At 49.7% G+C, this 26,401-nt stretch overlaps 1 protein-coding gene across 23 annotated transcripts in view; it reads right to left on the reverse strand.

Annotated features, from left to right (window-relative positions):
* Positions 1–26,401, reverse strand: part of LRSAM1 (leucine rich repeat and sterile alpha motif containing 1) — a 53,497-nt gene that overhangs the window by 14,826 nt on the left and 12,270 nt on the right. For 14 of the 23 annotated variants that reach the window (XM_074016493.1, XM_074016494.1, XM_074016495.1 and 11 more), the window contains 10 exons: positions 21,958–22,048; positions 15,532–15,662; positions 11,199–11,228; positions 10,652–10,774; positions 10,178–10,317; positions 8,894–8,938; positions 6,796–6,866; positions 3,973–4,072; positions 2,039–2,126; positions 295–369 (listed from right to left, as the gene is read on the reverse strand). In XM_074016493.1, the coding sequence (XP_073872594.1) occupies positions 295–369; positions 2,039–2,126; positions 3,973–4,072; positions 6,796–6,866; positions 8,894–8,938; positions 10,178–10,317; positions 10,652–10,774; positions 11,199–11,228; positions 15,532–15,662; positions 21,958–22,048 (894 nt within the window). Of the gene's footprint in view, positions 1–294; positions 370–2,038; positions 2,127–3,967; positions 4,073–6,795; positions 6,867–8,893; positions 8,939–10,177; positions 10,318–10,651; positions 10,775–11,198; positions 11,229–15,531; positions 15,736–21,957; positions 22,049–26,401 lie in introns of those variants that run through there. The other 9 variants (XR_012424375.1, XR_012424377.1, XR_012424376.1 and 6 more) reach the window with 2 other exon arrangements.

Below are 26,401 nucleotides of genomic sequence, written 5' to 3' on the forward strand. Positions count from 1 at the left end.
ACACGTCAGCACCGCCCTCCCTGGCCCAGGCGTGGTGGATACCCGAACAGGCCACGCTCACTGGCAAGACCCTCACCAGACCCCGGAATAGGAGGCCTCCAGGCACCCTCCCAGCAGCCCCAACACAAGGCTGGGAGCAAAGCGAGGTTCTGAGGGCAAGGCCTTGACCTCTTGCTGGGCTAGCAAGCCAAGGAGCTGGGGTTCAAACCTCAACTGCTGTGACCTGCCGCCCTGGAGGGCTACTCTGCAAGTCTCTGAGAGGGCAGGTCCAGGGACCACGGCCCCAGGGCTCACCTGGCTCCTGATCTGCCGATGCATCAGGTCCTTCTTCACTTGGAGTGCCTCGAACGCAGCCTTCTGCATCGCACTCTGCAACACAGACCACCAGCCCTCAGCAGGGGCGTGCCCACACCTTTCCCTGCAGCCCATCTCTGTGAAAAGCAAAAGCTGTGTCCAGAGCACCTGAATGGATGGGTTTTCTTCTGAGAGAGAGATTTCACCTCACTTGTGTAAACCTTAGGATGATATGAGGGGCTCGCTTCGGGCTGGCCTCTACTTGATGCACTTCCGGCATCACACCCTGAATTTCCACCACAGTGGACCGTGTGGGTGCTTTTACTGCCCCGTTTCACAGAAGGGGAAAGTGACACTGAGAGGCATGACTCAGCGGCGCTGGGACACGCACCAAGCCTATCCTGCTCCCGAGTCCCACTTAACCACGAGGCAGATGCCTCCTCTGAGAAATGGAGGATTTTCCTCAGACAAGCTCCACAGACACTAAGTCAAGCCATTTTAGAACAGAGATTGCAATTAGGAAGAAAGGAGCAGGGTGGGATGACAAACACGCAGAGGACAGGGGAGAAAGGGGAGGGAAGAAGGGAGGCAGTGGCGAGACTCCCACGAGGCTGCAGGAAAGAGCTGAACAGGCTCTTTTCAGCTCTGTAATCCCAGCACTTTGGGAGGCCGAGGCAGGAGGACTGCTTGAGCCCAGGAGTTTGAGACCAGCCTGGGCAACACAGGGAGACTCTGTCTCTACAAAAAATCAAAAAAATTAGCTGGGCATGGTGGCCCTATAGTCTCAGCTACTCAGGAGGCAAAGGTGGGAGGATTGTTTGAGCCCAGGCGTTTGAGGCTGCAGTGAACTGTGATCACATCACTTCACTCATCCTGGGCAACAGAGCAAGAACTTGTCTTTAAACAAAAGAGAAGAAAAAAAAGGAAAATAAAAAGCTAAACAGGCCAGGCGTGGTGTCTCATGACTGTAAACCCAGCACTTTGGGAGGCCAAGGCAGGTGGATCAGCTGTGGTCAGGAGTTCATTGAGACCAGCCTGGCCAATGTGGCAAAACCCTGTCTCTACTAAAAATACAAAAATTAGCTGGGTGTGGTGGTGGGTGCCTGTAATTCTAGCTACTTGGGAGGCTGAGGCAGGAGAATCGCTTGAACCTGGGAGACAGAGGTTGCAGTGAGCTGAGATCACACCACTGCACTCCAACCTGGGCAACAAGAGCGAAACTCCATCTCAAAAAAGGAAAACAAAAACACTAAACAGAGTAATATGGACACTGAAGGGAAGGAAGTCACGGGGCCCTTTGTTTCATCCACTCAAGGGCCCTGCCAGGCACCTCCCGAGCACCGCAGAGGTGGAAGAGCAGACAGCAGCACAGCAGGTCTAGACATGAGAAGAGGCCAGAGGTCCCACAGCGTCCTCTGTGGCCTGACCTCCATGGTGTGGTCACCATCACCTCCTGCCACTTAGGTCCTTCCAATGGAGCCTTCTACACAGGATGGAGGTGGGAGCCTCCCAGGGAGCAGGTGGAGGTGCTTCTCTGGATTTTAATGACCAGAAGACCATCCCCCGGGTCCCCCCTCGGCCTCTCTCTACCCCTCACCCTGATCACTTGTACACTTCTATGGTCACAAACCTCTGGGGTCCCACACGCTGTCTAGGAAGGGCTCTGTGTAGAGCTCAGCGCTCTGTCCTGGCTCCTGAACCTCCCTCCTGAGCCCCCGCCCTCAGGCCCTGGGCGAGGACCCACCTCCTGCAGGATCTGGCTGATGGCTTTGTTCTGATCCATTTGCTGCCACGACAGAATCTGCTGGAATCGTTCATCCATTTCGGCCATGCTGCCAGAAAGACAACAGATTCATTCATTCTTGGAATGTTTCCTGAGCACCTACTATGTGCCAGGCGCCTTGGAGGGGATCAAGATAACCCATTTCTTCACGGGACCACACTCATGGAGTACCTGCTGGGAGCCGGGCCCTGGGTGGGGCACAGACATCGAGTCTGTCTGAATCCCATGCCCTGGAGGGAAGGGGATCGAGTCGGGAGCTGGGAGAGAGACGCTTCCAGGTCCTCTCACCCAACCCTCCACCAGAATCCCCTCCACAGCACCCCCCGAAATGGATGCCTGGCCTCTGCCCAGCCACCTCCATGGGTGGGGAGCTCCTGACTCCCAAGGGTGGTGAGCCACCGAAGTGTGACAAAACTGTCCTTCCTGGCATTTTCACCCTGGGCAGGAAGCAGGGAGCAGCCCTTGATTTGGGCACAAGAACCTGCAGCCTCAAGTATGTCTGTGCTTTGGTACCATCTTGTTTTTTTTTTTTTTTTTTGAGATGGAGTCTTACTGTCACCCAGGCTGGAGTGCAGTGCAGTGGTATGATCTTGGCTCACTGCAGCCTCTACCTCCCAGGTTCAAGCAATTATCCTGCCTCAGCCTCCCAAGTAGCTGGGATTATAGGCGCCCACTGCCACGTTTGGCTATTTTTTTGTATTTTTAGTAGAGACGGGTTTTTACCATGTTGGCCAGGCTGGTCTCAAACTCCTGACCTCAGGTGATCCACCCACCTCGGCCTCCTAAAGTGCTGGGATTACAGGTGTGAGCCACTGCACCCAGCCACCATCTTGGTTTTGTTTATTTCATAATAGCAATTATTTTTTTTCCAGTGAGGTCCCTGCTTCACAACAATAGCAAGTATTTATTGGACCTTTATGCACTAGACATCATGCTCATTAACACTCATCAAATCCTCCACCAACTCTAGGGGTAGGTACTATGATTTATCTGATAAGGAATTTGAAGCCCAGGGAAGGAGACTCCCCTGAGACCTCACGGTTAGTAAGGAGAAGTGGGACCCGGATCCAGGTCTGTTTGACCCCTGTGCTTGCAACTCCTAAGCACAGTGTCATGTATAAGGAAACGGGCGAGAAATTCCCACATCTGCAGGGACCCAGAGGAGGCTGGCACAGTTCAGGTGCCCTGGAGGGTGGCAGCTGTGCCAGCCACCTGCATGGGAGGAGAAACAGGCATCCAGGGCTGCTGGCCTGTCCCTGTCTGGGGATCCTGAGCACGGACTGAGTTTTCCCCACTGGCTCTGCTGGGTGCCTGTGGAACCTCCAACAAACCCACAGTGCCACAGTGAGCACAGGGAGCCGGACCCCAGAGAGGCCATCAGCATGAAAGCAACCCCTTCGCTTATCCCTCCAGGGCATCCCACTCCCAACCGTGGGAGTCCTCGGACACTAACGAGTGTACCACAGTCAAGAACACACCCCTCCCCTCTGCTGGGCTCAAACAAATCCTGGCTCCACCACCTGCTGGCTGTGCTTCCTTGGGTGTGTTATACAGTTTCTCAGAACCTGAGTTGCAATTGTAAAATGGGGTTAATAACAATACAGTCCATCCTAGAATCAGTCAGCAAGTGCGGGTCATCGCTTAGCTGAGTGCCTGCCACACAGGGGGTGCACAAGAAATGGGAGTGACTGTTACTACTTTAACGCAGTCCAATGCTGAATCATGGATCCAGCTAGAAAACTCAAGAAGAGCAGCCATCACTTGCCCCTAATGGCAGATAGGAGGCTGGGGTGGACCAGGGCGGGAGGTTTAGTGCCCAGCTCTCATCCCACGGTCTTGGGCCCCAAGCCAGCTCCCCCAACTCCCTCACCTGGGACTCCTCTTCCTTACCTTACCTGGAACAGGCCTGCTGGACCAAGTTCTGCCTCTGAGATTCATAGGCCATCTGGATGAGCCGGTTCTTACAGCTCTCCGTCAGCATCTGCTGCATGGCGGCTGCGGGAACATGAGGTGGGGACAGCTGAGTGGGGTGGCTGTTCCTGGGGCACTTGGGCAGGGATGCAGCAGGGATTTCCACGGGAACTGAGGAAGAGGCCTCCTTGAGGCCTCACCTGGTTACCTACCTGAGAGTCACCTTAAAAAACCCTTTGTTCTTTTCTTTTTCTTTTTTCTTTTTGAGATAGAGTCTCATACTGTTGCCCAGGCTGGAGTGCAGTGGCGTGATCTCGGCTCACTGCAAGCTCTCCCTCCTGGGTTCACCCCATTGTCCTGCCTCAGCCTCCCGAGTAGCTGGGACTACAGGGGCCCACCACCACATCCAGCTAGTTTTTTGTATTACTAATAGAGACAGGGTTTCACCATGTTAGCCAGGATGGTCTTGATCTCTTGACCTCGTGATCCACCTGCCTCGGCCTCCCAAAGTGCTGGGATTACAGGTGTGAGCCACCGCGCCCCGCCTGTTCTTTTTAATTATAAAAGCAACATATGCTTGGAAGGCTAATTGTAAAACACTGAATAGCACATACATAAAATCATCTGTGATCTTGTCATCCAGAAATATTATTCCATTTTGATATATATCCTTCTCAATTTTTATGCGTTTAGGAATTTAAAATATTAAAATAGGCCAGGCGTGGTGGCCCATGCCTGCAATCCCGGGACTTTGGGAAGCCGAGGCAGGTGGATCACCTGAGGTCAGGAGTTCGAGACCAGCCTGGCCAAGATGGCAAAACTGTGTCTCTACTAAAAATACAAAAATTAGCTGGGCATGGTGGCAGGTGCCTGTAATCTCAGCTACTTGGGAGTCTGAGGCAGGAGAATTGCTTGAACCCAGGAGGCAGAGGTTGCAGCGAGCTGAGATCATGCCACTGCACTCCAGCATGGGCAACAGAGCGAGATCCTATCTCAAAAAAAAAAAAAAAAAAAAAAAAGAAAAATCAAAAAATTAAAATAAAAGAATTGAAAGAAAGGACTAGAATAGATATTTGTACACACAAATTTGTAGCATTATTCATAACAGTCAAAAAGTGGAAACAGCCCAAATACCCATTGATAGATGAATGGATAAAGAAAATGTAGAGACTGGACATGGCAGCTCACACCTGTAATCTAAGCACTTATGGGAGACCAAGGTGGGAGGACTGCTTGAGCCCAGGAGTTTGAGACCGGCCTGGGCAACAGAGTGAGACCCTATCTCTTAAAAAAAAAGAAAAAAATTAGCCAGGTGAGGTGTCGTGTGTCTGTAGTCCCAACTACTTGGGAAGCTGTAGTGGGAGGATTGCTTGAGCCCAGGAGGTGGAGGCTGCAGTGAGCGTGTTCGCACCACTGCACTCCAGCCTGGTGACAGAGCAAGGAAAAAAAAAAAAAGAAAGAAAGAAAATGTGGCATATACAGGCAATGCAACATTATTTAGTATTGAAAAGGAAGAACATTTTTCCCTGGTGGGCTTGTGTTTAGAAACAAAGAAATAGAAAAAAAAAAAGGGAAAGAAATTCAAACACACGCTACAACATGGACAAACCTGAGGACATTATGCTAAGTGAAATATGATAGACACAAAAGGAGAAATATTGTATGATTCCACATATAGGAGGTACCTATAACAGTCAAATCCATACACAGAAAGTAGAATGTTGATTCCCAGGGGCTGAGGGGAGGGGGGCATGGGGAGTTAGTGTTTACTACGGACAGTTTCAGTTGAGGAAGATGAAAAAGTTCTGGCGATGGGTGGTGCTGGCAGCTGTACAACAATAATGCCGCAGAACTAATCTATTTTAAAATGAAGGCCGGGCACAGTGGCTCACGCGTGTAATCCCAGCACTTCAGGAGGTTGACGCAGGCAGATCACTTGAGGTAAGGAGTTTAAGACCAGCCTGGCCAACGTGGCAAAACCCCGTCTCTACTAAAAATACAAAAATTAGCCTGGTGTGGCGGTGTGCGTCTGTGATCCCAGCTACTCAGAGGCTGAGGCAGAGAATCGCTTAAACCTGGGAGGCGGAGGTTGCAGTGAGCCAAGAGCACACCACTGTACTCCAGCCTGAGCGACAGGGCGAGGCTTTGTCTCAAAACATAAATAAAATAAAATAAAATAAAGTGATTAAGACAGTACATTTTACATGATGCATATTTTACAATTAAAAAAACGAAAATGGTATCATCCCACTTCCCACTTTTTATGAACACTCCCCATGATAACATGTTAATGGGATGCTAATACCAGAGCGCCACAGCACATGGATCACCAACATTTATTTAAATAATCCTCTATTTGGGAGCATTTGGACTTTCTTTTTGTTTTTTTGAGAAACAGTCTCGCTGTGTTACCCAGGCTGGAGTGCAGTAGCGTGATCACAGCTCACTGCAGCCTTGAACTCCTGGGCTCACGTGATCCTCCAGCCTTGGCTTCCTAAAGCACTGGGATTACAGGCATGAGCCCCCACACCTGGCCCATTTCCTCCATTTTGTAGCTCAGAAAACCAAGGCTTGGAAAAGTGGGGGGCAGTTATGTCCCTAAGGTCACATGGTGGGTGTCTGAATTGGGACTCTGAATCCATGTCTAGGCTGACCCCAGAGCCTGTGCTCTATGGCAGGACTTGACTGCCCCTCTCGAGGGCCAACACTCAGTGCCCTCCATGCATGGCCAACAGAGGGAGGGCCATCCACCCTGCCAGCCCGGCCAGCAGGCAGCGTGCTCACGAGCTCCCCATCCCGAAACTCACAGGCAACCTCACGTCGCCGCAGGTTCTCAGTCTCCTCCTGGGTTATGGACATCAACTGTTCCATTCTTATTCTAGAAAAAAATCCGTCCATTCATTCAGCAAATTTAACATTTCCAACAGGAAATCCCAGCAGCTGAACACCACCTCCTCCAGGAAGGCCTCCTTGATTTAGCAACCTACACCTGGATGAGCTCTCTGGATGCCTAACACATCACAAGCAACCCTTGGGGCCCTGTTCACCTTCAGCCTGTAGTTCGAGTATCTTGTGTAAAAAGATGGACACTCCCTTAGAAAATGGGCAAAAGAAGCAAATAGCCAATGCTGAAATTCAAGTGATCAATAAACATCTGGAAAGATGCTTAACATTACTGGTAACTAAAGAAAGTAAAACCTTTTCACCTACTAGGTTGGTTGAGATGAAGAAAACTGGTAACTGCTGGTGCTGGTGAAGGTGATGATGGTGGAGAAATGCGCACTTTCCTAGCCTGCTGAGAGGAGTGTCAACTGGCAGAATGTTTTTGGGACGGTAAGCTGGCACCTAGCAAAATGTCCTTTAAATATTTCCTTCAAAAATAGTCACATGGCCGGGTGCGGTGGCTCACACCTGTAATCTCAGCACTTTGGGAGCCTGAGGCGGGCGGATGACTTGAGGTCAGGAGTTTGAGACCAGCCTGGCCAACGTGGTGAAACCCCATCTCTACTAAAAATACAAAATCAGCCGGGCCTGGTGGCACTGCGCCTGTAGTCCCAGCTACTTGGGATGCTGAGGCAGAAGAATCGCTTGAACTAGGGAGTTGGAGGTTGCAGTGAGCCGAGATTGTGCCACTGCACTCCAGCCTGGGTGACAGAGTGAGACTCGGTCTCAAAAAAAAAAAAAAAAAAAAAGTTGCTGGGCGCAGCACTTTGGGAGGCCGAGGCGGGCGGATCATGAGGTCAGGAGATCGAGACCATCCTGGCTAACACGGTGAAACCCCGTCTCTACTAAAAATGCAAAAAAAAATTAGCCAGGCATGGCAGTGGGCGCCTGTAGTCCCAGATACTCAGGAGGCTGAGGCAGGAGAATGATGTGAACCTGGGAGGCGGAGCTTGCAGTGAGCTGAGACCGTGCCACTGCACTCCAGCCTGGGCGACGAAGCAAGACTCCATCTCAAAAAAAAAAGATATACGAAAAATTCTGCTTTAAATATAGCCTGTCACTTTTCCGTTAGCAATATGTTATGTTTTCCCTTAATGAGGAATGTTATTCAATAAGACATTTAATGGCTATAGGTTATTCCTCCATACATAATTTATGTAACTAAATAATTTTTCTTTCCAGAAATGTAGATTTCTTTTCTGAATTTTTTTTTTTTTTTTTTAACCTGGAACCACAGGCGTCTGCCACCACTCCTGGCTAAGTTTTGATTTTTAGTAGAGACAGGGTTTTGCCATGTTGGCCAGGATGGTCTCGAACTCCTGACCTCAAGTGATCTGCCCACCTCGGTCTCCCAAAGTGCTGGATTACAGACGTGAGCCACTGCGCCTGGCCTGAACTTTTTATACTAGGAATATAGTTGGACATTATAAATATAGCCTTATTCATGTCTCTGTTTTTCAGGAGTTTACATATGTTTTAATGAACTTGAAGGGAATGATTCTTTGTAATTAAATATCCTCTAAAGAGGTGAATCTCCTTATAGCTTTAGGGAAATGTCCTGGTACAATCCTCTGGAGAATCACAAGACATTCTCTCCTCAAAGCTGCCCTCCTTGGCTGGGCGCGGCGGCTCATGCCTGTAATCCCAGCACTTTGGGAGGCCAAGGAGGGCGGATCATGAGGTCAAGAGATCAAGATCATCCTGGCCACCATAGTGAAACCCCATCTCTACTAAAATACAAAAAATTAGCTGGGCGTGGTGGTGCACGCCTGTAGTCCCAGCTACTCGGGAGGCTAAGACAGGGGAATCGCTTGGACCTGGGCGGCGGGGGGTTGCATTGAGCTGAGATTGCGCCACTGCACTCCAGCCTGGCGACAGTGTAAGACTCCATCTAAAAACAAACAAACAAACAAACAAACAAACAAAAAAACAAACCCTGCCCTCCCCTGGAAGAACACTTACCTTTCATTTTCCAGCGATTTCAAAATCTCGGAGCTTTTCTTTTGTCTGTGGAGAAAATCATAAAAGGTCCTGGCAGTCCCCAGCAGGCCTGTTTCCTGTCTCACTGCCTGGGCTGTGCAGAGGGGCTTAGGAAATGGGCTGGGGGCCCCTTAGCTCCACCACCTAGGAGCTCTGGGTTCTCAGCCAGTTACTGAAACCACTCAAGTCCCAGGTTTCCTCACCTAAGAAATTAGAAGAATAAAAAACCCAGCCGGGCACGGTGGCTCACATCTGTAATCCCAGCACTTTGGGAGGCTGAAGTGGATAGATCACTTGAGGTCAGGAGTTCGAGACCAGCCTGGTCAACATGGAGAAACCCTGTCTCTACAAAAATTAGCCAGGCGTGGTGGCTGTGGTCTGAAGAGCAGAGCAGGAAATGGGATATCTGATAGCTGAGCCTGTAGTCCCAGCTCCTTGGGAGGCTAAGGCAAGAGAATCCCCTGAACCTGGGAGGAGGAAGTTGTAGTGAGCCGAGATCGCACCACTGCACTCCAGCCTCAGTGACAGAGTAAGACTCTGTCTCAAACAAAACAAAACAAAAACAACCCAGCTTCTTGGTGAATTTGTAGAGTTAATGAGAAAATAGATGTAACAAGCTGGCACATAAGAAGCACCCAACAAGTGACCGGTTTCCTGAACTCATGCAGGTACTGTGAAACTGACAGGTGATGGAGGAACAAGTGATTCAGGGTTAGAAAAAGGAGGCCTGGAAGCAGCAGGGCATATGGCTAGAGCCTGTTTCTGGAATGGTCCTGCAATGGACCCCCTCACTAGACTTCTTAGGCTTCTCTGGCACCATGTCTCCCCAGCCCCATCAAGATCTGCTCTCAGTAGCTCCTACCGTGCATAGAGTTTGTTAAGGCAAATCTCACTACAGGTGAATAGCTGACCTCAGTGCAATGGGTTACGTAGAACCTAAAATACTGGAGCAGATGTGATCCCAACTATCTTGTCGAACCCACTCACTTTATAGATGGGAAGCTTGGGACCCAGTGGGGAAGCACTTGCCTGAGGCCACAGGTCCAATCTGGTAGCAGTCTCATGCTAAGAAACCAGACTTTGTAATGCCTGGGTCAGATTCTTTTCTCTGTACGCTGGTGCCAGTTGAAGCACCCAGACTGGATCCTGACAAGGGAAGCCCGGGGCAAGAGCAGAGGTGGTGACGGAGAAACACACTCCTCCTGGCGCCTCAGGGGACTGCCTGGGGAAGGACTCTGGGGCTGGGGCCGAGGAGCAGAGCCCAACCTCTGATTCTCCTGCAGCAGCTTCTGGATCCGGCTGGAGATGTTCTGTTCTGTCTGCTTCAGCTGCTCCTGCAGCCGCTGCCGCTCTGCGTCGAGGTGGCGCTGGTGCTCACTCAGGCCCTGCTCCAGCCGGGACTGCTCCTGCAGCAGGGGGTGGGAGTCCTGAGCCCCTGGGACCCCCTCAGATGCTGTGAAGGGTACTGACTGGGGTTAGGAGGCTGTCTTTCCACCCCGCCTTGCCAGTCCTTTCTGTGTGGCCGCGGGCCAGCTCCTCCTGGCAGGCCTCAGAGTGTCCATCTGCACACGGGGAGGCTGGCCTGGGTGATCGGTAAGGGCCCTCCCAGGTGCTGGGGGACAGAAGGAAGTGACAGCTTCATCCCACTGCCTTTCCACACCCCAGGGACCTCGCCCCAAGCCAGGAGGCCACTGGCTGGGGGGTGCAGCCAGGCTGGACCCTAGCAGGCAGCTCACAAACCTCCTTGACCGTCTGAAGGATCTCATCCTTCTGGCTGCTGCTCTGCTGAAGGAGCTGGGCGTGCTCCCGCTGCCCCAGTTCCAGGCGCCGTTCGAACTCGAGTTTCTCCAGCATCTTCTGTTCCTGCAAGACACAGATCCTGGTGACTGTCAGCACAGGCCCTGGGGGAGTTAGGACACAGAAATAGGGAGAATCCACCCCTCAACACTGACAGTACAGGTTCCAGGTCTTCATGCTGAGCAACCCCCACTCCCCTCCTTCCAGGGCCCAACTGTAATAAAACAAGCCGTTAACAGGAAGAGGCTGGGCTCTAGAGCCTGGGGCTGGGCTCAATCCCTCTGAGCCTCAGTCTCTGCACCTGTCCCATGGATGCTCTACCACCCACCCGAGGCACGTGAGGATGCAGCAGACCGTGCGTGTAAGAGGAAGGCATTACTGTGACCTCTAATTCTGAGCTGGGAAGAAGTCATTTTCTCAAATATTTTCTGAGTTGCTTTGAGATCTTTAATGAGAAAAGAGTGACAGAAGGGTAAAGGCATTTTCTTACCTTCCTCTTCTCATAGTCTGAGAACCTGTTCTGGGAGGAAAAAAAGACAGTGGTCAAGAGAGGGTGGCAGCAGTGGTTCTCCCTGGCATGGGCACCAGGAACCCCTGGGCAGCCTGATGTTATACAGACTCTACAGACTCTGGCCCACCCCAGACTACTGCCTCAGAATGGTGGGGTCAGGGGATGAGGGGATCCGTATTGATCAAGGGCACCAGGTGGTCCCAATGGACACCTGATGAGAACCCCTGGGCTGCCACTGTGTGCGTGGCGCCATAGGAGGGGGGTCTTCAAGACAGTCCTGGGATGCAGCCCTGAGCAGAGATGGCGGTCTGAAGAGCAGAGCAGGAAATGGGATATCTGATGCCCATGGATGTCTGCGTAACACACCTACAGCACCCAGTTTCAGTCCACCAAAATATTCACAATGCGCAAAGGTGTGGGGACAACTTCATGCAGAATTATTCAGAAGAGCAAAAACACTGGAAATAACTCACACATCTATTAGCGTCTGTCCGTAAGTCATGGTGCATCCATATAGTGGACTATTTAACTGCCAACGGGGTGAATGTGTGTGATCCCTCACCTGTATGTAGCACGATTCTACTTTTGCAAAACCATCATCAAGAAAACTCAACTCTGAGCCTATGTGTGTATGTATTGAGTCAAAGGCCAGGAAAGGACAGTCATTAATCAGTCAAAGATGACTACCTCCAGGCAACGGGAGTGCAGGGTGGAAGGGCTGACATTCACTTGGTTTGTAATTGTCTGTATTGTTTAAATTTATTATAAGGAGCAGGTATATTGTTGGAGCAACATTTATTATAAGGAACAATTCTATTATTGATGTTTAATTAATTATTGATGTAATTAAACATCAATACATACATACACAAGAGTTAGGTTTTTTTTTTTGAGATGGAGTTTTGCTCTTGTTGCTCAAGCTGGAGTGCAGTGGCACAGTCTTGGCTCACTGCAACCTCCACCTCCTGGGTTCAAGTAATTCTCCTGCCTCAGCCTCCTAAGTAGCTGGGAAAACAGGCACCCACCATCACACCCGGCTGATTTTTTGTATTTTTAATAGAGACCAGACTGGCCAGCATGGTGAAACCCCATCTCTACTAACAAAAGGCAAAACTTATCCAGGCGTGGTGGCGGGCGCCTGTAATCCAAGCGACTCGGGAGGTTAAGGCAGGAGAATCACTTGAACCTGAGAGGCAGAGGTTGCAGTGAGCTGAGGTCATGCCACTGCACTCCAGCCTGGGCGACAGAGACTATCTCAAAAAGAAAAAAGAAAACAATTCCATTACCCTCGAAAATTCCCTCATGCCACTTCATCATCAAGTCTTCTTCCCACTCCAGCCACTGGCAACTACCTATCTGCTTCCTTTTTTTGTTTTGAGTTTTCTTTTTCTTTTTTGAGACAGGGTAGCTCTGTTACCCAGCGTGGGGTGCAGTGGTGTAATCTTGGCTCACTGCAAACTCCAACCTCCTGGGCTTAAGCCATCCTCCCACCTTAGCCTCCCTAGTAGCTGGGGCCACAGGCACGTGCCACCGTGCCTGGCTAATTTTTTTGTATTTTTCGTAGAGACAGGGTCTCGCCACATTGCCCAGGCTGGTGTTGATTGAGTTTTCTTTTTAAACATAAGAATGGAAATAGACTAGCCCATCCTGTTCTGCAATCTGCCCTTTTCACTAATCCATGCATCCCGGCGAGCCGAGGCTCAAATGCTCCATCTCATGGTGTGCACATGACCCAGGGGCAGCCCCTTCCCATTGACAAACATTTGGGGGGCATCCAATACTACAAATAAGGCTGCAATAAACACTCCTGCAAATGTCTCCTCGTGCAAGCATTTCTCTTGGGTATACATTGAGAAGCGGAACTTCTGGATCAGGGGCTGTGCCCATGAAAATTTTTTTTTTGAGACGGAGTCTTGCTTTGTCACCCAGGCTAGAGTGCAGTGGCCGGATCTCAGCTCACTGCAAGCTCCACCTCCCAGGTTCACGCCATTCTCCTGGCTCAGCCTCCCGCGTAGCTGGGACTACAGGCGCCCACCACCTCGCCCGGCTAGTTTTTTGTATGTTTTAGTAGAGACGGCGTTTCACCATGTTAGCCAGGATGGTCTCGATCTCCTGACCTCGTGATCCGCCTGTCTCGGCCTCCCAAAGTGCTGGGATTACAGGCTTGAGCCACCGCGCCCGGCCTGTGCCCATGAAAATTTTTGACATCTGGAGGGTGTGGTGGTTCACACTTGTAATCCCAGCACTTTGGGAGGCCGAGGTGGGCAGATCACTTGAGGTCAGGAGTTTGTGACCAGCCTGGCCAACATAGTGAAACCCTGTCTCTACTAAAAATACAAAATTAGCCAGGCATGGTGGTGCGTGCCTGTAATCCCAGCTACCTGGGAGGCTGAGGCTGGAGAATCGCTTGAATCCGGGAGGTGGAGGTTGCAGTGAGCCGAGATTGCACCACTGCACTCCAGCCTGGGCAACAGAGTGGGACTCCGTCTCAAAAAAAAAATTAAAATAAAAAAATTTTTTTTGACATCTACTGTCAAATTATCCTCCAAAGTAGTGATATCAATTTTCACTCCCAAGAGCAGTTTATGAGGACACCTGTTTCCCACTCTCTGGCCAACAGAAATTGTCATGTCAAAATGTGTGCCAGTCTTGAGGAAGGAAATGGTATTTCAATGTTGTTTTAACTTACATGCCTCTCCTCTGATTACCAGCAAAGTTGGCATTTTTAAATGTTTGTTGAGACAGAGTCTCACTCTGTCACCTGGATAGGCTGGAGTGCAGGGGCGCAATCTCGGCTCACTTCAACCGCTGCCTCCTGGATTCAAGTGATGCTTGTGCCTCAGCCTCCCGAGTAGCTGTGATTACATGTGCACGCCACCATGCCTGGCTAAGTTTTGCATTTTCAGTAGAGACAGAGTTTTACTACATTGACCAAGCTGGTCTCAAACTCCTGGCCTCAAGTGATCCACCTGCCTCGGCCTTCCAATATTTTTTTCTATTGGGATGGTTTTCTTCTTACTGATTGGAAAGAGTTCTTTCTACGTTCAATCTCTGAATCCTTTAGCAAGTGACTATGTTGCAAATATTTTCTGAGAACGTGAACTGGCACAATTTTCCCATACAGCCTTCTCCTCCCTCTCTAATTCTTGTTGAACTATAAAATAATAATAATAAAATCCCAAAAGCATTCCCAGCAGCAGTGGAAAACGGGAAAGGGTGGCATCTAGGAACCAGAGATTAAGAGTCACTGGAAGATATGAAGCCACATGCCTGGCAGCTGGCACTCCTGCCCGGTGATGGCCTCCCCTATCTACCAGCCAGCTGAGGACCCTGGATCGTGAGCCTTGGGGATGGGGGCAGAGGGTACACCCAAGCTAATGTGGCAAACCCTTTGGGCTTCCTCCTCCATGTCGTCCTGTGCTAGCTTATCGCCAGACCTGACAGGGCCAGCCCGTCACTGGTGCTCACACATGTGCCTGTCTGACTCCTCCACTAGACCCAGAGCATGGTGGGTGTGTGTTCCAGACAGTGAGTGGCATTTAGTTCAGAAGTATTTGCTGAGAGAGAGCAATGAATATTGCAGACACAATCCCTATTCTCACAAAGCTTCATCCAGCATGGGAGACAGACATGAGACAGATCATTTCCCAGAGTTCCTCATCAATTTAGCACTGTGATAAGTGCTACCAAGGAACTGTGCAGGGCACTCTGAGAACACACAACAGGAGACCCGACCTGGATTGGAGCTTCTCAGAGGATGTAATGTTTAAACTGAGAACTGAAGAAGGCTGAGCATGGTGGCTCATGCCTATAATCCCAGCACTTTGGGAGTCTGAGGCGGGAGGATCACTTGAGCCCGGGAGGTTGAGGCTGCAGTGAGCTATGATCGCACCACTGCACTCCAGCCTGGGCGACACAGCAAGACCCTGTCTCAAAAGAAGGGAAAAAAAAAAAAAAAAAAAAGAACTGAAGGATAAGACAAGTGAGTGGGGAGATTCCAGACAGAGGGAGCTGCTTACTCAAAGGCCCTGAAGAGGGAAGAATCGTGGTTATTTCAGGGAACAGAGAGCAGCAGGGCACAGCTTGTGCTTGGCAAGCTGGTGGGATGAGGCTGCCACAGCAGGCCTTGAAAAAGCAGTTCAACTCGTCGGGAGGCCAGTTCTAGTTCTATGGAGGAATCCCGGAGCTGCAGCTCTGAACCACACACCCACCTTCCATTCCCAGCTCCCTCAACACACACACACACGCGCACACACATGCACGCACATGCACACGCACACACATATGCGTGCAGCAGGCTGGCTTGTCTTACCTGCCACTCTAATTCCTCCCTTGAGAATCTGTCCGTGGGCCCATCGGGGCTGTCCCGAGAGTTCTCGGTTCCATCTCGCTCCAGAACAGGCAGCAAGTACTGGGAAGGGGGGTAGTATTCCAGCCCTGACTCTGTAAGAGAGGAGACACAAGCTGACCAGGAGGGAGGAGGCAGCTGAGGTACCCGGAGACACCCGCTCCCACTGCCAGGGCAGCTGGCCCCGCCCTGACTTAGCCACTGCTCTCCTCTTCCCTAGCCTGGGCGCTCTGTGGTTTTCACCGGTCCTAGCCCTGGGCCTGGAATGTGGCAGGTGCCCAGCAAATGTCAGCAGAGTGAGTCAATGGGTACTGGCTACACCTTCCACTCAAGTGAGAATGAGGTGATGAAAAAGCCTGAGATAAGAAGTGAAACCTGGGTCCTAGATCCAGCTCTACCAATAATTCCCTGAATGTGAGACCTTGGGCAAGATGCTTTCCTTTTCTGGCCGTGTATTGTTTTGCCTGTAAAATTCCAAAGGGTTCATACCTTAGACCCACTTCCTATTTGGCTGTTTGTCTTTTTCCCGTTGATTTGTAGGTGCTCTTTATATATTGTAGTTAATAACCTTACGTCTATAATATGTTGTAACTGTCTTCTTCTAGGTGATAACTGGTCTTCTAACTTTGATGATGGTGTCCTTCCGGGGTAAACAAGTTGTAAGTTTTGATGTACTCAAAGTTATCATTTTCTCCTCATGGGAAGGATACAGTCAGGTCACAAGAAATACTAAAAATGGGCAGAATACATATGAAAAATATTCACAGAATCAAGGAAGTGACATTAGAATAATAATGGGCTCTCTTGTTATCCGTCCAATTAGCAGAGTCTTTAAGATAATACTGCGTGTTATGCAGGTTGTGATGGGGGAAAAAGGTCCTCCCAGCCACTCCTCATGGGACGGACACAGGTGGGACCTCTTCCCAGGCACCCTGGGGTGCTCGTGCCCTCTCATCCACCCTAGGGGAAAGTGCACACAGTGACAGAGAGGTGTCGGTTCAAATGTTCAGAACAGCAGGAAACTGGAAATGCCCTCCGTGTTCACCACAGGGATGGCTACGAAGCTACTGGCACCACCACATGAAATCCTGTGACCAGTTTAAGGGGACATTCAAACCATATTATGAGACCAGAAAATACCCAAGACTTTTCTTGAGAGAAAAAAAAAGCAAGGCATAGAATCACATCATATGATATCTTTAATGGTTTCTTTAATGTCTATTTTTATTTTTATTTATTTATTTTCATTTTTTGAGATGGAGTCTTGCTCTGTCACCGGGCTGGAGTGTAGTGGTGTGATCTCTGCTCACTGTAACCTCCGTCTCCCGGGTTCAAGCGATTCTCCTGCCTCAGCCTCCCAAGTAGCTGGGATTATAGGCATGCGCTACCACGCCCAGTTAATTTTGCATTTTTAGTAGAGACAGGGTTTCGGCATGGTTGGTCAGGCTGGTCTCGAACTCCTGACCTCAGGAGATCTGCCCGTCTTGGTCTCCCAAAGTTATGGGATTACAGGCGTGAGCTACCACGCCCGGCCTCTTTAATGTTTTTAAAAAGGTCAAAAAACAAATTATATATATATACACACACACACACACACACACACACACACACACATATATATATATATATACTTCTACATAGTTTAGGTAAATTGAAAAATTATTTCTTGGCCAGGCATGGTGGCTCACGCCTGTAATCCCCGCACTTTGGGAGGCTGAGGCAGGTGGATCACGAAGTCAGGAGTTCAAGACCAGCCTGACCAACATTTAGTACAATATTTTTGTACTAAAAATACAAAAATTAGCTGCGTGGTGGCACACACCTGTAATCCCAGCTACTCAGGAGGCTGAGGCAGGAGAATCGCTTGAACTTGGGAGGCGGAGGTTGCAGTGAGCCAAGATTGTGCCACTGCACTCCAGCCTGGGTGACACCGAGACTCTGTCTCAAAAAAAAAAAAAAAAAATTTATTTCTTGCTGGGTGTGGTGGCTGACGCCTGTAATCCCAGCACTTTGGGAGGTCGAGGCGGGGGGATCACCTTAGGTCAAGAATACAAGACCAGCCTGGTGAACATGGCGAAACCCTGTCTCTACTAAAAATACAAAAATTAGCCAGGCATGGTGGCAGGCGCCTGTAATCCCAGCTACTCAGAAGGCTAAGATGGAAGGCTTCAACCCAGAGGGACGGAGGCTGCAGTGAGCCGAGATCTTGCCACTGCACTCCAGCCTGGGTGACAGAGCGAGACTCCATCTCAAAAAAAAAAAAAAGAAAGAAAAAAGAAAAATTACTTCTCAAGCTGTGTAGTAGGTATACATACGTTCACTCCTTTATTCTTTATGACTAGCATATATCTAAATATTGCATAATTTCATTTTTTTTTTTTTGAGAAGGAGTCTCACTCTATCACCCAGGCTGGAGAGCAGTGGTGTTCATTCCGCCTCCCTTGAACTCCACCTCCTGGGTTCAAGCAATTCTCCTGCCTTAGCCTCGTGAGTAGCTGGTGCCCACCACCGCGCATTTTTGTATCTTTAGTAGAGACGGGGTTTCATGTTGGCCACGCTGGTCTGGAACTCCTGACCTCAAGTGATCCACTCGCCTGGGCCTCCCAAAGTGCTGGGATTACAGGCATGAGCCACCGTGCTCAGTCAAAATCTCTCTCTTTTTTTTTTTTTGAGACAGAGTTTTGCTCTTGTTGCCCAGGCTGGAGTGCAATGGCGCATTCTCAGTTCACTGCAACCTCCACCTCCTGGGTTCAAGTGATTCTCCTGCCTCAGCCTCCTGAGTGGCTGAGATTACAGGCATGTGTCACCATGCTCAGCTAGTTTTTGTATTTTTAGTAGAGACGGGGTTTCTCCATGTTGGTCAGGCTGGTCTGGAACTCCCGACCTCAGGTGATCCACCCGCCTCGGCCTCCCAAAGTGCTGGGATTACAGGCGTGAGCCACCACGCCTGGCCCAAAATCCTTTTTTTTTTTTTGTTAAACACAAGGTCTCTCTCTGTCACCCGGGCTGGAGTGCAGTGGCGCGATCTTGGCTCACTGCAATCTCCGCTTCTTAGGCTCAAGCGAACCTCCCACCTAAGCCTCCTGAGCAGCTGGCGTTACAGGTGTGCCACCAAGCTGGGATAATTTTTGCATTTTTTATAGAGATGAAGTTTTGCCATGTTGCTCATGTTGAACTCCTGGGCTCCAGCGATCCACCCACCTTGGCCTCCCAAAATGTTGGGATTACAGGTGTGAGCCACCTTGTTCAGCCCCAAAACCGTTTTAAAGAAAATAAAGGCTTTGGTCTAGCTAACTCAGCCACTGGCCAGGGTGTACATTGGAATCACCTGTTGCTTGAAGACTCTGATTTGCATATGTGCGGGCTGGTGGCTATGACTGTAGCCAACCCTCTCCACTTTCTTTTAAAGTAAAATATAACATACATAAAGAAGACAGCACAAAATCTCTCTCTCTCTCTTTTTTAAGATTAGTCAAGTGCAGCGGTGAGAAGAGGGGAACGAGTAGAACAAGGACTTAAATCTGTAATTGACTGTGAGCAATCAATCGAGATAACTCATTGCCTTTGGGCCAACCGAGAGCACAGAATGCAGAGCTTGATGAATGTTTAAAGGTGAACACACTCTCATGACCAGGAACCAGTGCTGGTTCAAAGCTCTGTGGTGACTGACATGAGCACGTATTCCTTTGTGTCTGGCTCCTTGCACTCCACATTGTTTGTGAGACTCATCTAGGTTGTTGGAAGGAGCAGTGGCTCATTCTTTCCACTTGCTGTGTGGTATCCACACATGAGTATAAAACAGTCTAGTTATCCATTCTACTCCTGATGGACATTAAAGCTGTTTCCAGTTTGGACTGGTATAAATAGTGCTGCTAGGAACATTTTTGCACATGGCTTTTGGCATTTATTCATGTGCGTCTCTGTTGGGCATTGATATGGTCTGGCCCTGTGTCCCCGCCTAAATGTCTGACTTCTAATCCCCACGTGTTGGGGGCGGGACCTTGAGGGAGGTGATTAGATCATGGGGGCAGTTCCCCCATGCTGTTCTCATGGCGGTGGGTGAGTTCTCATGAGATCTGAGGGTTTTATAAGGCGATTCCCTCTTCACTTGGCACTCATTCTCTCTCCTGCTGCCCTGTGAAGAGGTACCTTCTGCCATGATTATAAGTTTCCTGAGGCCTCCCCGGCCATGTGAAACTGTGAGTAAATTAAACTTTTTTTTTTTTTTTTTGAGACGGAGTCTCGTTCTGTCGCCCAGGCTGGAGTACAGTGGCCGTATCTCAGCTCACTGCAAGCTCCGCCTCCCGGGTTTACGCCATTCTCCTGCCTCAGCCTCCCGAGTAGCTGGGACTACAGGCGCCCGCCACCTCGCCCGGCTAGTTTTTTGTATTTTTTTAGTAGAGATGGGGTTTCACCTAGTTAGCCAGGATGGTCTTAATCTCCTGACCTCATGATCCGCCCGTCTCGGCCTCCCAAAGTGCTGGGATTACAGGTGTGAGCCACCGCGTCAGGCCTATTTTTTGTTTTTTATTTTTGGTTGACTTGTTAGCAGGAAGTTTGTGTTTTTTTTTTCCATTGAAAACTTTTGGCCATTTTAGTGGGTGTGTCGAAGTAACTCTCTGCAGTTTTAATTTGCATTTTCCCATTGATTAAGATGATGTTGTGCACTTTTTTCAGATACTGTTCGTTATCTGTATCTCATCTCTCTCTCTTTTTTTTTCTTTTTGAGATAGAATTTTGCTCTGTCACCCAGACTGGAGCACAGTGGCACAATCTCAGCTCACTGCAACCTCCGCCTCCCAGGTTCAAGCGATTATCCTGCCTCAGCCTCCTAAGTAGCTGGGATTACAGGTGCCTGCCACCATGCCCAGTTAGTTTTTGTATTTTTAGTAGAGACGGAGTTTTACCATGTTGACCAGGCTGGTCTCAAACTCCTGACCTCAGGTTATCTGACCACCTCAGCCTCCCAAAGTGCTGGGATTACAGGTGCGAGCCACTGTGTGGACATTCTCTTGTAAAAATTCTTAGTCAAGTCTTTTGCTAATGTCTTCCTCGTGGATCTGTAGGATTTCTGTTTATAGTCCAGATCCCAGTCCTCTGTTGGATATATATGTATTGCAAATATAATCTCCAACTTTATGGCTTTGCTTTTCTTTCCCTAAATGGTATCTTTTGAGGAAGAGAAATTATATTTTAATCAAACCATTTTTTTTATTTGTTTGTTTTTGTTTTTGAGATAGGGTATCGCTCTGTTGGAGTCTTGCTCCAGGCTGGAGTGCAGTGGCATCATCACAGCTCAGGCTCAAGTGATCCTTCCACCTCACTCTCCCAAGTAGCTGGGAACACAGGCATACGCCACCACGCCTGGCTGATTTTTGTATTTTTTTTTTTTTTTGTAGAGACAGGGTTTCACCATGTTGCCTAAGCTGGTCTCAAACTCCTGGGCTCTAGATCCTCCTGCCTTGGCCTCCCATAGAGCTGGGATTACAGCGCAAGCCACCATGTCTGGCCTTAATTAAATCTAATGTACCAATCTTTTATAATGAGTACTGTCTGCCTCCTGTTTAAGGAAGAGGTTAAAGTTCATTTTTTCCACAGGGACATTCAGTTGATCCAGAATCAGCTATTGAAAAGACCATCCTTCCCCACTGTTTTGCAATGGCCACGATAAGTCAGGTTATCGTAGGCATGTGTGCATGTGTGTCTTGGTTGCGTTCTGAAAGTCCCACAGGTGACCAGAACCACTGAGAACTTCCGGCCTGACAGGGCATCCTGCTCTCCTCCCGCCTCCCGCCAGTGCCGGCTTCGGGTTTTAGCTCCTTCTGCTGTGCATCTCTCTCCTGGATGACCTGACAGCCTCCTAACTGGTCCCCTCCTGCACTCTTTCTTTCCTCCTCCAATCCCTTCTCCTCCCTGCAGCCTAATGACTGATTACATGCTCTCCCACTGGACACTGGGCCCGGGCACGGTCTTTGGCTTCCCCCATCTCTCTTCTCTCTGCTTCCTCACTCCAGCTACACTGGCCCTCTCTCTGTCAAACTTCCCATCAAGGCCCTTCCATATGCATCTGCTGGCGGAACAGCTTTCTGCTTTTTTCTAAATCTTAACCATGACTCCGTGTCAGTGGAGCCACACTCTCAAAGACAGGCCTTCCCCATGGCCCCAAAATATATCAGCCGCGCCACTGTACTCCCATAACCACAGTCTGAAACTCTTTCCCTGTCTAATCGCTTGTTTCGCCTGCTTCCGTTGCCAGACCTCGAACTCCAAACAGGTAGGCACTGTGGCCATTTCTTTCTGTCTCTGCTGTTCCCCAGCCTGGGCTGGCACAGGGTGGCCGTGGGGGTCATGGTTCCTCAGTAAGGGGAGGAGGCGGTGGCCTGGCTTTACCTTTGCAGAGGAACTGCAGGATGGCCGCGGTGCCGGCACCACACACCTCCCGCGGCGGGTAGACCATGGCCGAGGCATCGAGGCTCAGCATCTGCAGACACAAGGGGAACCCGCTTTACTGTGCAGTTCACTACCAGTGCAACCAGAGACCACACGATTTCCTTACCAATTTGTGTGTCCTCTGTCGCCTCCACCCAGCAGGCATGGCCTGAGAGCAGAGGTGACTGAGCTATCTTGTTACTTACAGCTGCATTCCTAGTGCCTGGGATGACTGCAGGCAGGCAGTGTGATACCCTACCTTGTTTTAACCGGAGTGACTCTCCTAGCAGAGAGAGAGCCGGACAGACTCCATTTCAGTTTCTTCACCTGCAGCCCCTTTTACCTCCCTCCCTTAAGGGCATAACTAGTGTAAACTGACTCAAAGCACATGTAGGAACGCACTTACTGATAAGATATAGAGGCAAGCTGCACCAGCAGCTCCTGGGGAGGCCCGCGCGGTGAATGACACACAAAGCCCCGGCATTTATCTCTCTGTGATAGTTTAAGCCCCTGCACCTGGAACTGCTTATTTTTTGTAACTGCTTTTGTAACCAATTAATTTTTTAACTTTTTGACAGTTCTGCTTCTGTAAAAATTGCTTCAGCTAAACTCCCTCCTCCCCTATTTAGACCATGGTATAAACACAAAACTAGCCCCTTCCTCAGGGCCAAGAGAATTTTCAGCGTTAGCCGCCTCTTGGTAGCTGGCTAATAAAGGACTCCTTAATTTGTCTCAAGTGTGGCGTTTCTCTATAACTCGCTTGGGTACAACAGAAGCAAGCACTTTTTTACATTTTTCTAAGACAAGTTCTCCCTCCCATCGCCCAGACTGGAGTGCAGTGGCATGACCACTGCAGTCTCGACCTCCCCAGGTTTAAGCGATCCTCCCACTTCAGCCTCCTGAGTAGCTGGGACTATATGCACGCAGCACCATGCCTAACTCTTGTATTTTTTTGTAGAGGTAAGGTCCTACTATGTTGCCCAGGCTGGTCTCAAAGTTTTGGACCCAAGCAATTCGCCCGCCTCCCAAAGTGCTGGAATTACAGTGTGAGTCATGCACCCGGCCTCTCAGTTCACTTTGGATAAATACATAAGTGAGTGAAAAAAAAGAAGTTATAGGATAGCATATAGCATATGATTCCACTGGCTGGGTGCAGTGGCTCATGCCTGTAATCCCAGCACTTTGGGAGGCCAAGGTGGGAGGATCACTTGAGCCCAGGAGTTCGAGACCAGCCTGGGCAACATAGCGAGACCCCAACTCTATTAAAAAAAAAAAATATATATATATGATTCTTCCTTTGTTAGATAATACATTCATACACTTTCACATTAATATTTTATAGAAAAAAATTGGAGGAATATATATCAAACTCAAAGTGGTTTCCTCGAAAAGGAGATTCTGGGTTACTATCTACATGAAATGCTACTATTATTATTATTATTTATTTATTTTTTTTTGTTCTGTCGCCCAGGCTGGAGTGTAGTGGCGCGATCTCCGCTCACTGCAAGCTCCGCCTCCCAGGTTCACGCCATTCTCCTGCCTCAACCTCCCGAGTAGCTGGGACTACAGGCGCCCGCCACCATGCCCGGCTAATTTTTTGTATTTTTTAGTAGAGACGGGGTATTATTATTATTTTTTGAAACAAAGTCTTGCTCTGTGGCCCAGGCTAGAGTGCAGTGGTATGATCTCGGCTCACTACAACCTCTGCCTTCCCGGTTCAAGCAATTCTCCTGCCTCAGCCTCCTGAGCAGCTGGAACTATAGGCGCGCACCACCACACCCAGCTAATTTTTGTTAAATTAGTAGAGATGGGGTTTCGCCATGTTGGCCAGGCTGGTCTTGAACTCCTGACCTCAAGTGATCCACCCACCTCGTCCTCCCAAAGTGCTAGGGTTACAAGCTTGAGCCACTATGCCTGGCAGAAATGTTTCTTAATATTTGCATTTTTTTTTTTTTTTACAATATACAGTATGAATTTTAAATTATGTAATGACAAATGTTTATTGGCGCACACAGGCAGATGCCTCCGTGTTTATGAAGCCCAGGAAGCAGGGGCCTCAGCTCACAGCCACAGAACTGCTCCGTCCGCGGTGTGAGTTGTGTTGGACCCAGCCCTCCCCCTGCCAAACTCTGACTTCCCATAGGCCCTCCGATCCCACCGAGTGCTGGCAGGCACTGATATCCTCTATGCCTGGGTATCAGGGGAGTTCTGGAAAAGGAGAAGGCCTGGGAAGCTCTGATTTTGCTGTAGCACAAGTGGCTGGGTGGGAAGGGTGGCTCAGGTGCCCCAGCCCCGGCCAGCCCAGCCCGCACACGGTGGGTGTTGAGTGAACGTGCTTTGCACGGGGGAGTGGGAGACTGCCCCAGGAAAGAGGAACTGACCGCCCAGATGCTGAGGGCCCAACAGCAGAAACCCCCATACCAGGAAGCAAATAAACCCCACATGGGTGCTCTTAGCCACCATCAGTAAAGCGAGGTGGCTTAAGGGCACAGACTCTGGGCTATACCAGGATGCTGGCTACAAGCCACGTGTGGCCATTTACGGTTACATTTTAATTAACTGAAAATAAATCTGATTTAAAGTTTGGGTCCATGGTTGGTTGCAGTCACCACATTTCAAGGGCCCAGCAGCTACAAGTAGCCAGGGTGGCCATGTTAGCTGCACAGATGATAGAGCATTCTCATAGTGGGCAGCAGGAGCAGTGACTGGACACTGCTGTGCCACAGACACCGCTGTGGCTTCAGATCCTGGCCCATCGCATGCTGGCCGTGTGTTTGCTTGATCAGGCCCCTTAGCGTCCCAGGGCTGTGGTCCCCTCATAGCCAAACAGGCAGTATTACTGACCTGGGGAGCTGTTTGGTAGGCGGTATGGGTGACACCTGAAGAAGATCTTGCCCACAGTATGGCCTGAACTCAGAATGGTTATCTCACCCTAAAAGGTTTGTCCGAGTTGCCACCAAGAAACTCAAAAGATTTTTTTTTTTATGGAATCAAAATAAAATGAAGTGTCTACGTTGGGTGCGGTGGCTCACGCCTGTAATCCCACCCACTTGGGAGGCAAGGCGGGAAGATTGCTTAAGCCCAAGACTTTGAGACCAGCCTGGGCAACATCGTGGGACCTCATCTCTATGAAAAATAAAAAAATTAGTCAAGTGTGATAGGGTACACCTGTGGTTCCAATTTCTTGGGAGGCTGAGGAGGAGGATCTCTTGAGCCCAGGAGTTTGAGGCTGCAGTGAGCTACGACTGAGTCACTGCACTTCAGCCTGGGTGACAGCATGAGGCCCTGTCTCAAAGAAAAAAAAAATTGAAGTGTCCAGAACTCCTACTAGATGTTGAGGATGGCTTCAGGATTGGGAACGTGCTCTGAGCTGTGTTGTCTAAAATGGTAGCCACCAAGGACCCATGGCTATTTAAATATAAATTAATTAAAATTCAACGAAATCAAACTTTTAGTTCCTGGCTGAACACACAAGCCACATTCCAGGTGCTCGATAGATACACATGGCCAGCGGCTGCTGCTCTAGACAGCACAGTCACTGAACATTTCCATCACTGCAGAAGGTTCCAGTGGGCAGCAGAGAGGACAAGCCATGTTGGCCCGTCTCCCCAGCCGGCCCTTCCTCAGGCAGGAGGGCCCCAGCTGCTAAGGTCAGTCCTTCCTGTGCTACCTCTGTGCTCACCCACACATTCTGACACAGAAGCCTCTGCTCGGCAGGCTGGGCTGGCTGAGAGTGGCGTCAACTCCAGGCCACTCCGGAATGCTGGCCAGACTGCGTGCCACCACGAATGGAGAAGTCCGCGTTCCAGAAGCCGAGTTGTTCAGAGGTGGGGAGCACAGGCATCAGCTTCAGATGGCCTGGTTTACAACCATCTCTGCTGTCAGTGACTGCGTGGCCCTTGGGCAAGTTTCTTAAACTGCCCGTGCCTCAGTTTCTTCATCTACAAAGTAGCACAATAGTATCTGCCTCACAAGAGTTCTGTGATGATTCATGGAGCGATTCCAGGTTATGCCCAGTCTTAGAAAGCCCCAGATGAAGGTGAGCCACCTCATCAGCACGACTGTGAGAGCCACTTTCCCTGAGCAGCGGCCCCTGTCAGTGTCTGTCATAGGCTGAACTGTGTCCCCCTCCCAAGTTCCTATGTGGAAATCCTAATCCCCCGTCCCTCAGAATGTGGCTGTATGTGGAGATAGCATCTTTAAAGAGGTAATTAAGTTAAAAGGGGGTCATTAGGCTGGGCCCTAATCCAATATGACTGGTGTGCTTCTAAGAGGAGGAAATTTGGACACGGACATGTACACAGGGAAGATGAAGTGAAGACACAGGGAGGGAAGACAGCACCTCCGAGCCAAGGAGAGAGGCCTCAGAAGTCACCAGCCCTGCCAACACCTTGAACTTGGACTT

This window comes from Macaca fascicularis, chromosome 15, assembly GCF_037993035.2.
Source record: "Macaca fascicularis isolate 582-1 chromosome 15, T2T-MFA8v1.1".
Classification (NCBI taxonomy): Eukaryota; Metazoa; Chordata; class Mammalia; order Primates; family Cercopithecidae; genus Macaca; species Macaca fascicularis.